The 14258-nt window shown below is 40.0% G+C and overlaps 1 protein-coding gene across 1 annotated transcript in view; it reads left to right on the top strand.

The window, feature by feature from the left end:
* Positions 1-1389: 1389 nt before the first annotated feature.
* Positions 1390-14258, top strand: part of LOC311012482 (cadherin-18-like) — a gene marked incomplete at its 5' end in the record, with an annotated part of 195881 nt that continues 183012 nt past the window's right edge. Inside the window, one exon of the mRNA XM_084007943.1 lies at positions 1390-2286. Coding sequence (XP_083864069.1) covers positions 1390-2286 — 897 coding nt within the window. The remainder of the gene's footprint in view (positions 2287-14258) is intronic.

Below are 14258 nucleotides of genomic sequence, written 5' to 3'. Positions count from 1 at the left end.
TGCCCATTCTTACGAGACCTATTGCTTGGTTCTCGGTATTGCTGCTAGCAGCGTTGTCTGTTGTTGAGGGGGTCAGCCTGTTTGGAGAGTATGGGCATTTGTAGTGGGCGATTGCTTGGCCCCCAGTATTGCTGCTTGCAGTATTGTTGAGGACAGCTCATCATAAGTTGACTCCAGGCAAGTGAAGAAAACATAATGTAAGTTTATTCCGCATTCAGCAACAAAAGTGAAGCCCACTCTGAACAACACGCTGGACTTCCACAGAGTCCTAAAGCCCCACTACTGCACAGAGGCTGTTTTGTATTCAGGGCACTACCTTGGTACGGTTCTTTAGATACGGGAAGGACATACCCATATACACATATACAGAGATATCTTGCTGAATAGTTAGACGATTACTTATGTAAATCCTTGATCACAATGTAAAACGTAACGCCCTACTGTAGACCATCTGCTAAAATTGCACTTGAAAGCATGCGCCCCTTATTTGTTATTGTTGGAGCACATCAATGTCAGTGGCCAAAAAATACACACACTTGGTATGAAGGCAACACATGAATTGAGTACCCACTGCCATCTGTGTAATTTTGGAAAGTGATTACAGAGATCTATCATCCTGTTCCAGCTGGCTATTAGTATTGAGCTAAAAATGAATGGGCTCAAGATTAATCAACAAAATTGTTTTTAATTAGAGATTTGTGTTGATACACATTTAAAAACAATTATCCACTCTGAGATTGTTTGTTGAAAGCAAATTTGCTGCGTAGTGTGATTTTCTTAAAATTAGCCTTCTATAAATAATCATAATGGTGTCCAAAGACTGTCACTGTAATTTAATTTTCCCAGATAGTCAGTCAATATGTGTCATGGTTTTATTTATCATTGAAAAATGCATTCATGAATTTCATCTTCTCTTTTTCAGGAAGTGCAGACCATTGATGAGTCTGTGACCCAACAATCAGCTTTTGACTTCCAGCTTTCAACATGAACAAAAACTACTTCAGCTTTTGACCATAATGGATATCATATACAGTGTTGCAGCAAAAGTTTGCCATGGACTTTAAACAAGTGTATGGACTGGTTGTACCAGTGGTGTTTTTTTTAAATACTCCAAATGGTCCTCATCTGTTGGAACAATGTTAGACGGAAGGAAGCTGAGACATATCGAGGCTCTCTTATAATCAAGTTAAACATATTGAACAATTTTACAGAGTTCTTTATTTTTCTGGGACCTGTATAAAATGATTCTTTGGAGCGCACCATGTGGACCCTCCTGGTTCCTTCACACTGTGAAAAGAACTGTACACCTGTGTGATTGAGTGTATTTTTTGGGTGTACACAAAGTGGAAGTGAGAGGGGAAGACATTTCCAGACTGTTCTTTCTTTACAATGAGAGTTCCAGCCAACGTGGCTTCAGTTTCCTCTCTTTGTCCACTGCTGGTCTTCCTATGTATTGTCTCCCAGGGTAGTTATGGGACCCAGGTCGATCTGAGTCCCCACACTGACCCGAACCCCAATCCACGGCTCAAGTCACTGCCTGAACCAACCCCAAGCTCCATTGCTGAAAAACGTATGCCTCTACTGAATCCCAGCCAGCTCTCAAGCTCCAGTAAGAACCTCCAGAACAAGTCTCAGTTGAACTCTAGGCTTGACACCATGTCCTACCTTACAGACAAGCTTAGGGCCAAGACAAACTCTCCATCGTCAGTCTACCCGTCCACATCAAGCTCTGACAGTAGACTCACACTACAGCATGCACTCAAACAAAGCTCTAATTCAAGACAAGGAATGGTACACAAATCACATCAGGTGGCTAGAAGTACCTTGACCAATCCCCAGCAATCTTCAAAAATCAACACTGAAACCAATACAACACCAAGGCTTATATCACAGCCAAAGCCAAAGACATTCTCCAACTCCAAAGTAGTGAACGGGCCTAAGACCAATTCTGATTCAGTCCACAACACTAAATTATCTTCACTACCTAATCCCACTAAAACATCTGATTTGTCTGGTACAATCTACTTCAGCAATGTCAGCCTAGCTTTACCATCTAATCCTGAATTCCATTCCAAAGTTCGACCTTCACAAATAAATACATATGTCAAATCTAACTCTAAGATCTACAAGCTAAACTCCAGAGCATCCATCAGAGTTCAGAGGAACGAAACCAAGTTGCTGGAGACAGACATTGATTCCAACCATCGGCCCACAAGAGGCTGGATCTGGAACCAGTTCTTTGTTCTGGAGGAGCACATTGGACCTGAACCTCAGTATGTTGGAAAGGTAAGATTTCTTGGTTATCCTAGATAGTTTTGCATAGATCAACAAAAAACAATTATTCACCTTTTTCAAGTATTTTCTGACCATGTTTAGAGCAGAGAGTTTGACTTGTTGGTTCTTGTTTGATGCCTTATTTTATGAAGTAAATCACTGATATTAAACTTACTTGTTCTTGTCTTTTTACAAAAACTTGTGACTTGGGAATGAAATACAGACTGCTGTTTGTTGCTGCAATCTACAGCATTGTTAATCTCCAGTAGTGCAGAAGATGCGGTAATGTGCTTTCAGAATTCAGTTGTTGAAAGGACTTGCATATTACTGTGCCTATGTGTCATGAGTTTTCTGATTGTAGAGTTTTCTAATTATTCTGAATGCATAAAGATAATCTACTACAGATCAGGGACACAGAGAAAACAGGAGCACAGGGAAACTGGAATATAGTAAACCAATTAAAAAGGACAAACTGAGAAAGCTCCAGCCCCCCCTCGACCCTGAATACAGGATAAGCGGTAGGCGATGGATGGACACAAGGGACTCATTGAATAACAAAATACAAAATATTGTATCATCAAACTTATTAAGCTTCACTTGAGTTATATAGTAGTGATGTGTCGGTCGCGAACGATCCGGCTCTAAGAGCCGGCTCTTTGAAGTGAACGACGGGAGCCGGCTCCTCACTGGGAGCCGATTAATTTTTAATTTTATTTTTTCCCTCCGCATAGTTTTGGTGAAAGCCACAGGTGATTGGTCAATATGTGTGGCGGCAACTGCGTCTCCATACACAGAGCAGTGGGGGCGGGGGACAGGGAGGTTCAGACACACACAGCAGTGAGCACACGCACACGGAGGGAAACAAGAGAGCGAGAGAGAGGACGAGAGAACGAGCGAGCTAGAGAGTAAGAGAGAGAGAGAGCGCGACGAACAAACGGTGAGAAAATGAGTGACAGCAGCAGGAAACGTAGTAGAATTTGGACCCATTTCAATGCTATAAGCAGCTCAAAGGCGGAGTGTAACTTGTGCAAGGTGAAAATATCATATAGAGCAAAAGATTGTGTCATTCTGTGAGTTTGTTCAGGTTGCTTCAATGTAAATAGTCCATCTTCTTGCACATATGCAACCAGTGAATTTTCTGTTTTGTTTGTTTTGTTTTTTAAACACTGGTGAAACAAGGAGTCTGGAGCCCTGGATGGGACTTTGTTTTTTATAGCCTACCTAATAATTTATTTTTGTAGCACTCTGTTCAAATTTGTGTGTATTCAGTAGCTTAATGAACCTATATAAATGATACATATTTGATATAGTGTATGTTTTTTACATTAGTAATTCATTTTACACATGGTTTTGCATTATTTTTGGTGATAAACATACTTTAAGCAACAGAAAATCTGAGGAGCCCCTTGGGAGCCGAAAGAGCCGGCTCTTTTTAGTGAGCCGAGCCAAAAGAACCGGCTCTCCAAAAAGAGCCGGAATTCCCATCACTATTATATAGAATTAATACAAAAATTAGTTTCTTTAACTTTAATGTTTGTAGTCGTTTGTTGCCGAGTTAACCATTCAGTTTCGTTGAACTTCATTTTAATCTCTACTTCCCAAATTATTCTCAAAGAAGAAAAGGAGTTCTGGGAGCTTTCAGACAAAATTCTATACAGATGAGATATCTTCCCCTTAACAGAAGTAGCAGTAGAGATAATATATTGTTCAAACTCGGTGTGATAGAGTCTAAATTGTCCCTTTCCAAATAAGGATACAATTATATGATGAAGTAAGTATTTTAAAAAATATGTTCTGGGGATTTTATATTCTGCAAAAATAGCAGTAAAGGATTTAATGGAATCAGAGTCTTCGTCAAACATGTCCAAAAAAGTTTTCAGGCCATGAAGTGACCAATTTGAAAGTCTGTTTGAGAGAGAGCTAGAAAGTCGTGGTTAAATGCAATAGGAGAGGTTTGTTTATATGACCCTCTGTAATCAGATATCTATTACAGTCTTGCCAAGCTTTCAATGTGGCTTATAAAGGGGGCAATCCCTCTATCTTCATCAGGGGCTGCAGTTTATTAACGTAAAGTGTTGTTGTGATCTCCAATGAATAACCTGGGGCCCGTTTCACAAAGCAGGTTCAACAAACTCTGAACCTAACCCTGAACTCTGAGTTGAACAACTCTGAGATGGGAAACTCAGAGTTTTCAGTTTCAGAACAGTGGTTTTGAATTAGTTCAGTCAACTCTGAGTATGTAAACTCTGAGTTACGCGCGTGCCTGCCGACTCTACAAAGCCATCATCAATGGATCTCCGATACTACGATTCACCATGGCAACCGGGAGAGCGTCATTAGATATTACCGAGTGTTTATGTAGAAAACGAGCTCATCCTGAGAAAGCGGAGCACCGTAACTGCAGCAAAGTAGAGATAGTTGGCGTGGCAGACATTTACTGCCCGATCTAATGTGTATAACTGAATGAAACAGTCTATTGATCTAAAGGTAATAAGTCTTTATTTTCAGGTTTGGAGAGCGACACTGTGGTGTAACGGTTAGCAACGCTGCCTATGGTGCAGGCGACAGTGGTTCGATTCCCGTACTTCACAAATTAGCGCAACAAATAAATCATTATTTTTATTGGGTGTAATCCCCCCAGGCACAGAAAGAAAGTGGCTTCATTTGAAAATTAAGCAGAAGAATATTGCGCAAATATGTTGACTAAGGCATATGATTTTAATCAAATTTCACATATTAAACAGTAGATATAAGCAGGTGTTTCAACACAGGAATGTACTTAAACTAACATTTCATAAATCTCCCGTTCGCAAAAACTCTACCTCCGCAAAGAATCTGGTTGCGGATTATATCCGCGATATGTTGAAAATGTCGGAGAATATTGTTTAGATAATATCTAATGTGATTGAAAGGAAAGGTAATCAAATCCTCTCCCGAAGCAAAGCTGCTAGAATCACTTTTATTTCCGTATCGATTAGGTTGACGATGAAAGGACGGCACATTTTTTTCAGAGTTGGTTCAGATTCCGGAAAAAGGCGGAGACATGTAGGGAGAAACTCAGGGTTTGTTGAAGCAAACCTGCTAGCGAGCAGGTTAGGTTCACAGAGTATGTTACCCGGGTAACTGACTCAGATTTATGCTGAACTGGCTTTGTGAAACCGAAAAACCAGAGTTTCCCTCATCTCAGGGTTAACTAACTCAAGGTTTTCACTAAACCTGCTTTGTGAAACGGACCCCTGGTCTGTTCCCAAATTCATGCATTTTTTTGTTTCAAATACATATTTTTTTGTATTATATATTTTGAATGGTCTAAGTTGAAATTTGCTCTAGCTATAACTAATTTGTTCCAATTTTCTTCAGATTGATATTGCAGTAGTATTAAAGTCTTCAATCCACTCTTCCATTTTCTTTTTTTTTCTTGCATTTCATCTTCTAAGAGCAAGTTATTAAATCTCCACATTTTAGATCTGTAAGCTTCATTTAAAGTCATTTCTAAGAATATAGAGATTTCATGTATTTGACAAGATGAAACAAGCTTCAAACATTTGTTAGGAAGAAAAAAATTATCTAAACGAGAATAAGATTTATGCCTATTGGAAAAAAAGTATAATCCCTTTTAGTGGGGTTCATTTCTCTCCATGCATCTATACACCCGGTTTTCTAAACACAAAGCACGCAACATTTTTGCGGAACCTCCACAGAGTGTGAGGATTTATCCAAATGTGAAAGAGTTAAATTGTAATTGTAGTCCTTTAAATAAAAATAAAATAAAACACTCTTGCAACCCCTTCAGGCTAGCATGATAGGTAGGATTTATGAAATAAAAAAACAACAGATAAACAAAAACACGACATTTCACACATAGAAAGCACACACATTCATACACACACAGGTTCACACAAAAGTTCCATTTGCACCACCTCATTGCTGGGTTGTATCTTTTGGTGACCGTTGTTTGTCTCAGATTTAGGGACAATATAACCACGTTTGTTCACATACCGAAGCAGCTTGTGAAGAGGCCCCCTCCTCCATATGTGATAGTCCTACAATAACCGAACAATCGTTTTTTGTCATATCCTAAATATGCTTTTGTGTCCGAGGGACTATAATCAGATAGTCTTTTAACAAAACAGCTAGCGTTCCCAATGAACTGATTACTTAAACATTTCAATAAACACCTTGTGTCTCATTTGTTTTGTCATCGAAGAAGAAAGATGAACAAAGAATGTAAATGAAAAAATAAAGTTCCAGGGCTTCATTGACATTCTTACGTAAAATGAATCGCCTAACCAAATCAATGTCCAAGCCATTATGTTTTCTAGTCATACATTCAGTGTGAGTTCATTTGTCGTCAGCTTTGCATTGTCTTTTTTCTTCCAGTACTTTTATTGCTGCAGCTGGAGTTGGGAAGATTGTTGTAGTCCTGTCAGCATTGAAAACTTTTAGTCTCACCTTGAGGGTAAAATCGTGATTGGAATAAATCTGTGTATCTTTTAGCATTACTTCCTTCTTTGCCCAGGCTGCTTGCAAAACACGTCTTTTGGTGCTGTTATTGAGGAAGGCGACAATAATTGGCCGAACAAAGTTTTTACATTCTTGATGAGTGTGATGGGCACGAGTGATGTTCAATTCTCTTTAATCAGCTGATCGAGAAATGTCATGGCTCCCTTCGCTCTTTTCGTCTTAATCTCCAAGTAATCCATCTGTTCAGCAAGTTCGTCAATCCAAGACTTCACCCATTTCGTGGTTTTCTGATTGTCAGCCTCGGCATCATCCAGATCACTCACCCAGACCGGACTTCCAGCTGATCAACACGCGTTAATGTTGCATCCAGCTTTTGGTTCAAATCAGCTGTTTGTTGCTATACCTTCTGATATCGCACTCAGTTTTTTTTGACGAAATTCTTTCAGTTCCTCTTTCGATCCTTTGAACTCTTTACATAAGGATTCTTTTAACACGGCAAACAGTTTGTGCATTTCACTTATGTCGGCCATGCTGGTGTTTGTGTCTCAGCAGAAGAAGAAGCATTGTTCCTCTTTGGATGTAGGATAAACAATTTAGAGAGTTAATTTCAGGGTGGGTATGAGCGAGCTCAATCAAGCTGCCGCCATGTCACCGGAACAGTTGGTTATATTATATGACTATTAATACTATTAATACGACTTAGCATTCACACAGTCGGTGAGTTTTTGCCAGCTGTCCTTCCTGCATTTGGCAGATGAAATTGTTGCTTTTTGTCTGTATCATATGTTTAACTTCTTCGTATTTCTGTAGGTTTTGGTTTGCTCCTCGTAGGGGAAATATGTCGCTCTGCTGCCCGTAGACTGATCCATGTTTGTGATTGGTCAATGCTGCAAACCTAGGGGTGTAACGGTACACAAAAATCTCGGTTTCGTTACGTACCTCGGTTTTGAGGTCACGGTTCGGTTCATTTTCGGTACAGTAAGAAAACAAAATGCAAAATATAAATGTGCTAGTTGTTTATTACTTTTGTGCTTTTAACAGTAGGAACATGCACTGGAGCTAGAATGCTGCTCAAAAATATAAATACAAGTATTTAAAATATTTATTTAAAAAATAAAAATAACAGACTGTTTCTTTAAAACAAATCTTTTCTCCATCTGATGTGCAAAATTGAACAGGGCAGGGAGAGGCTGTTTAAATGCGGTGGGGAGCTGTGTTTGAACGTTACGCTCGCCTTTCTCCTCGTTGTAGCGATGTTCACGTGGGGGTGGTGCCGTTTCAAATGCGTCAACAGGTTTGACGTGTTGCCAGAAACATACCCGACCTCACATGAACAATGTCGGCAAACCGCTTTGCTTGTTCCCAAACGGGAGACCTTAATGTCGCGGGAGGGTCCTCCAACTCTGGCTTGTTGCCAACGCTAGCGGCATTAGCCATGACGTCCGCTACTACTGCTGTTTATTGTGTCGCGGTGTGCGCAACTGCGCATGTGCGGCTGCAGCATGCTCCACACATGCGGTCCTCTACTTAATATGTCCGTATGGAAACTCGTTCGGTACGCCTCCGTTCCGAACCGAGCACCCCGTACCGAAACGGTTCAATACAAATACATGTACCGTTACACCCCTATGCAAACCCCGCCTCATTTATGTGCATGTGCTCATAGCTGGAAAAGGAAACCCTGGGTTGAACTCGCTGAGCAGTACAGGCCTCTGCTGTCAGCGTGTATTTGGACAAGACAAACACAAATGCTCCCGAAGTCAGCACCTTTGAGGAAAAATTGTAAGGTTCTTTGTATAAAAGCAAGAGATGGGTGGGGAAAAGTGTTTTGTGAAAAAAAGAGATTTTGTTTGGCTGAATTGTTTTGATACACGGACACCAAGTATCAATCTTTGATTATATTAACTATTAATATTACTTCTTTTAACAGTTTTACATTTACAATTCTTCTTTTATAGTTCAAATGTAAAATATTTTATTCCATTTTTTATATTTGAGTTTTTTATACACATCTTATCAATTCTTACTGGTTGGTTACTGGTTATTCCTTCTCCTTATTAAGTAGTACTTTGTTGTTCTGCTGCATGCTGCTGCTGAACTGTTTAACGTCAAAACATGATTGAAACTTTCTGAATCATAATCAAATTCAAACTGAGATAATTATGTATTGATGACCTGACCTATTGGATTACTCTGCAGTCGAAATCCTGTCGTAATCTTTGATAACATCCTTCAAATTTGACAAACATATTAGTTCAGCTGTCAAAACTAGTCTTTTCCAGTTAAAGCCTATCTATCTATCTCTCTCCCAAATACCTCACAAGAGTTATTCATTATTTAATTACCTCTCTCGTCTCATACTCATTCATATTAGAGAAACATTGAAGTTGCTGCTGAAGACCCAATTTTTTCGCGTTAGTGTTTGATTTAGTTATGACTACATCGTCTGTTGTTAAATAATAATAACAATAATAATAATAATAATAAGACATTTTTTATTTGAGGTTCCATTTCAGGACAACCAAGGTTGCCTTACAGTGTATAGGAAAAATATACTAAGGTGAAAATAAGAAACATGACACCAATGAAGACAAAGCAGACAAGAGACATGGGGAGGACAGACACATACTGTACATACTGAAGGAAAATGCACAGGCCATTGATTATTACAGTGAAATGTTGTCCTGCATTGTTTACGACTAATCTGCTCAGTGTTTCCCCCAGAAAATGTGTTAGTTAAGGTGGTGTCTGTCAGGGGGGGGGGGGATGATGAGCATCACATTAATAGCTACAGATACTGTAAAACACTACAACGACATATGAGTGCATGTCTTATTTTATGAAGTAAAATATAAGTTATGGGTTTACTCAACAGCTTAATAGTTCATAGAAATTCAGGTAGAAATAGGTTAACTCAGAGTTCCACAGCTTATCAAAAACAATCCTCCCCCCACAGGGGGTGTCTCCCCCCCATGTAAATGATTATTGATTTATGAATGAATTGATAGGTGGCTTATTTTTGGCATATATTAATTTCTTTTTGGCCTGGAGCAAGGGCGTAACTTTGAGTTGAACATTGGGGGGGTTGAGATTTCCGCCTGTGAAGCAGGTGTATATATATATTTCTTTGGAGACTATGGTGGGGGGATTGCGATCCTGTAGGGGGGTCCGGGGGCATGCCCCCCCGGGAGAAAATTTTAAATAATTTCATTTTAATGCATCAATTTGGTGAATTCTGAGAAACAAAATATGACATATCAATTACTGACCAATTTCTTACAAACTGCTGGTACTGATACAAATGTTGACATACTAAATGGGGTTGATGAGTTTAAGCATTCAAGAAAAGATGAAAACAAAAATGACTAAAACACAATTTGTTTATTATTATTATAATCAATTAATGTGAATGTGTTCTAGTGGAATGTGGTCAGGACAGGCGATGCGATGTGGTCGATCGGAGATCAAATTATTTTAACTTTCTGCGATGTGAGTGAAGCGAGTACCAATCACAATGTAGAATAGAGATGATCGACAGTTGACGTCAACAGAGAGTTCCACAGATAGTTGCCGTTTGAAGTCGCCGGCGGCAGTGAATTTTTTTTTGCCAGCGAGTAGAATTCAGCGAGAAAGCGAGTGGCGAGTAGTGGCGTATGTGAACGGGGCTATACGCACACGCACTGTCGAACTCGCCGGCTGGGGGGGGGGGGGGGGGGGACAAACTAACTTTTGTTCAGTAACATGATTTGACTCGTGAGAGGTGGCACTGGAGCCCTAGCAGTAGCTACCTCCTGTTGGGAAGATACTTTTATTCTTTTGCTTTTTTTCGCGTGCTTTCTTCATACCACCGCTGATGCGGGGAGAGACCGGAGAGACAGTAGAGAAGCGCAGGTCCGGCAAGGTGGGCGAAACCAAATCTCAGAGCGGGAGGGGGCACAGACAAACGTCACTATTTTTTACTGGTAAATTGAGAAAATCTACCACACTGTTGTGATTATAATGCTTAACATTCAATATCAATAATTATGATATCAAATTGGGTGGGTTGTGGTGGCTGGTTTGGATTATTGGGTGGGTTGCAACCCACCCATCCCCCCCATAAATTACGCCTATGCCTGGAGGCCCTGCCCGGCCTGTACAATGGTAGGGGAAACACTGCGGCGAATAATGCTAGTATATGGATTTTTTTTTTTTCTTTTTCTTTTTTTTTTAAGACGTTAGTTTAGGCGGCAGCCCTTTGTTGTTAAGGCGGCCGCCTTAACAGGAAAGCGCTGCGGGAAACCCTGCTGCTCATTGTGTTTATTGTTTGTTTTGTATGTATTCATATTTTGCGTTAATATGCCATATTGAAAAGTTTTCTTCGCATTTGGTCTGAACACAGCATAAGAGTGAGGTTCTATCCATTGGATATCTGTACACACATCACTAACCTCTAATGATCTTTAATAATCAAAACATGAGGAAATTGATTTTGGAGTAGTTAGCCAGTAATTCCACACTACAATGTAACATTATGGTTTTATTTTACTAGATTCACATTGTTTGTCAATTTGGTGACAGTCATAGTAATCAGTATTGATTACAAATAAACAACATGTATCGTTTATGAGATATAGCTGTTGGTGTTCCCTCAAAAATATTACATCCCCTTAGTTGCTTCTAACCTCCAGTAGTTTAACTCTTGTTATTTCATAGAAGCTCTTCTTTGGAGATGCAAATACGTGCAGAGCTGCAGGTTTAAGTGGAATGTGATGAATATTCTTCAGTAGGAAAACATTTAGAGCAGCAGCCTCAGAGGGACGATCAAGAAAATATGCCTGGACCTTTTATCCAGTACAGCCAACCTGGAGATGCCTCATTCTGTGTGGATGTGAGGGAGATATTTACACTATGAATATGAATGTAAAAACACATAAAACATGTGTGGCAAACGCCTTTTTACAGCCATCGTTTATTTTGGCTTGACACAAAGTCCATTGTACCTAAAGTCATGAAGTTGCCAACATGCTGGTTTTTAGATTAGAATTCTGTCTGTTTGACTCTAAAAGGACCATAATGTACTAAATTAATACATTTGGGCGACTGTGGCTCAGGTGGTAGAGCGGGTTGGCCAATGATCAGAGGGTTAGTGGTTCGATCCCTGCCCTTGTCACTATGTCATTGTTGTGTCCTTGGGCAAGACATTTCACCCACCTTGCCTTGTGTGTATGGCTGCTGTATGTTTGAGGTGGTGGTCGGTGTGGCCGAAGAAGACTTGTAACTAGAGACTGAGACCATAAACTAATTTTACAATGTTTACTGAGATAATACATCAAGAGAGTAGCTCATTTTCTCATAGACAGTCTATACAATCAGACTTTTTTTGCAACCAGAGGGGTTTGATTTGAGCCTTTTTATTACCTCATTCAAATACCTTGACATCAAAGTGGTCCTTTACATTGTTCTCTGAATCCCCTGCTGTTTGATGTCACCAAAGTGCATTACAAGTTATGTTTTATCCTGTTGCATTCTTGTCTCACTTGCATTTTGTGAAATCCTCACAAAGGGACACTAAAAGTCCATTTACATGTCTCTCACCGCTAAAACAATATCAATGACAAGTCAATTCTCAACCAGCAGCAGTGGTGTGGATGTATTCTGCTCACTTGTTTACAAGCACTTAAGAAACCAATCACAGTCAGTGTGTTCCAGTAAGCCAGCGTCTTCAATGTGAGGTAAACAGGAAGTGGTTTCCATGAGAGATTAGAGAAAGCCCACTTTACCTGCACAACATTTGGCCAACAGTGTTTGTCTGCTTGGTTGTTGTATTCAGCCCAGTGTTTTTATTTATTTTATACTTTATCCATTGGACTGTATAAATCACACAGGCTTATTACTTTGTGTTTTATCAGGTTTTTATTAGTGTACTTGGGATTCATATTGTTGGGATATTGACATGAAGCAGCTGAAGAGTGTTAAAAGGGAGCTGAAATGAACGTTGTGTTTTAACCCTGCTCTGTTTAGCTCCCCCTATACTTGGGCAAGTGGTATGTTCCAGTCAGGTTTAGTTTAGTTTAGTTTATTAGGATAGAGGGCCAGCTATTCTTCCTGGGGTCCAGCAGTAAAAAAAAAATACATACAGTTAAAAATTAATACATTCATTAAACCAAAAATCAATTACAAAATTAATTTACAAGAGTTTAATTTAAAAGGTACATTGAAAATACTCTTTAAACCTAAAATATTATAGACCTCTGGAGATGTTTGCCCCTGACTAAGGCTATACTTCTTTGATGTATGATTGGCCCAGATGCTTTTTCAAATGTTTTTTAAGAGTTAATTTGCTATTTATTGTAGTTAGGATAGTTGACAACTTGTTCCATGCCATAATTGATCTATATCCAACTGTACGTTGAAATGCACAAACTCAAACTATGTTGTCTTCCGTACACTAAATCGCCCCGCTGCTGCATGCCTTGTATTGTAAGTATGGGTGTCACATCTTTTGCAGAGCAGATTGTATTGATTGTTGTGTAAAACTGTCCAGGTTGATGTCAATACAGTGGCATTCAGCCTATCCTCAACTCTCAACCAATGTAAAAGTGAGTGCATGTAGTTGATGTGTGTTGTGTAGGAACATTTCAGAACCAGCCGTGCTGCTTTGTTTTGGACTCGCTGAAGTTTAGCAAGGTGTTCTTTGGTGGCATTTGACAACACAATATTACAGTACTCCATCTGAGGTAGAACCAAAGTGCCTACAACCCTCCTTCTCAGTTCTTGGGTGAGGAATTGGCCACAGCGTCTAAGTAGTACAAGGTCACTACTCATTTTCTTCACTGTATGTAGTCTGTTTAGACCAGGACAGTCTACTGTCTACGGTGACACCAAGCAGCTTTGCTTCCTTTACCTGTTCAATTTGTATTGTTTTAATACACAGGTTAAGCACTTCTCACTTCTCTAGTTTCAAATCTTCTTCAATCCAGCATGATGTTCATTTTTGTAAATTATGGTCCATTTAGAGTCCAAGTTGGACTGCTGGAGGGGGGCGGTGCTACCTTTAGGGGGCGGGGCTACATGCTGATTGACAGGTCACTACCACAGCGTTGTCCAATTCTGGAAGATGTCCATGTTTTTCTCTTACAACTTTAACCATTTCACTGTTACGGCCTGAGGCTGGGGGACCCAAACGCACGACAACATACGAGGGTAGTAAAGTGAAAGTGTTAATTTTTTCGGTGAACAGAGACTGGTTGCTGCGGGAGGCCACCCGTGGAGATCTCCCTGATCCAATGGTTGGCCACCGTCCAGCGAACCTCAGAGATGAAAGCAGGAATGGTGGCCACCCCGGGCCGTTGTAGCGATGAATGAGGCGGTGCTGGAAGACTGCACTGCAGTAGTGAGAGGGTCTGAACAAGAGCAGAGTGTTAGAACACGATTAGCATGGATACTTGGAAGGAAGCACATGGAGATCAGGAACGCAACGAATGTGGTAACACTAGTTGACGATCTCGCGATGAGTGGTTGGGAAGCCGGAGTAGATA

This window comes from Eutrigla gurnardus (genome assembly GCF_963514095.1).
Source record: "Eutrigla gurnardus genome assembly, chromosome: 4".
Classification (NCBI taxonomy): domain Eukaryota; kingdom Metazoa; phylum Chordata; class Actinopteri; order Perciformes; family Triglidae; genus Eutrigla; species Eutrigla gurnardus.
This window is presented reverse-complemented; position numbering and strand designations above follow the sequence as displayed.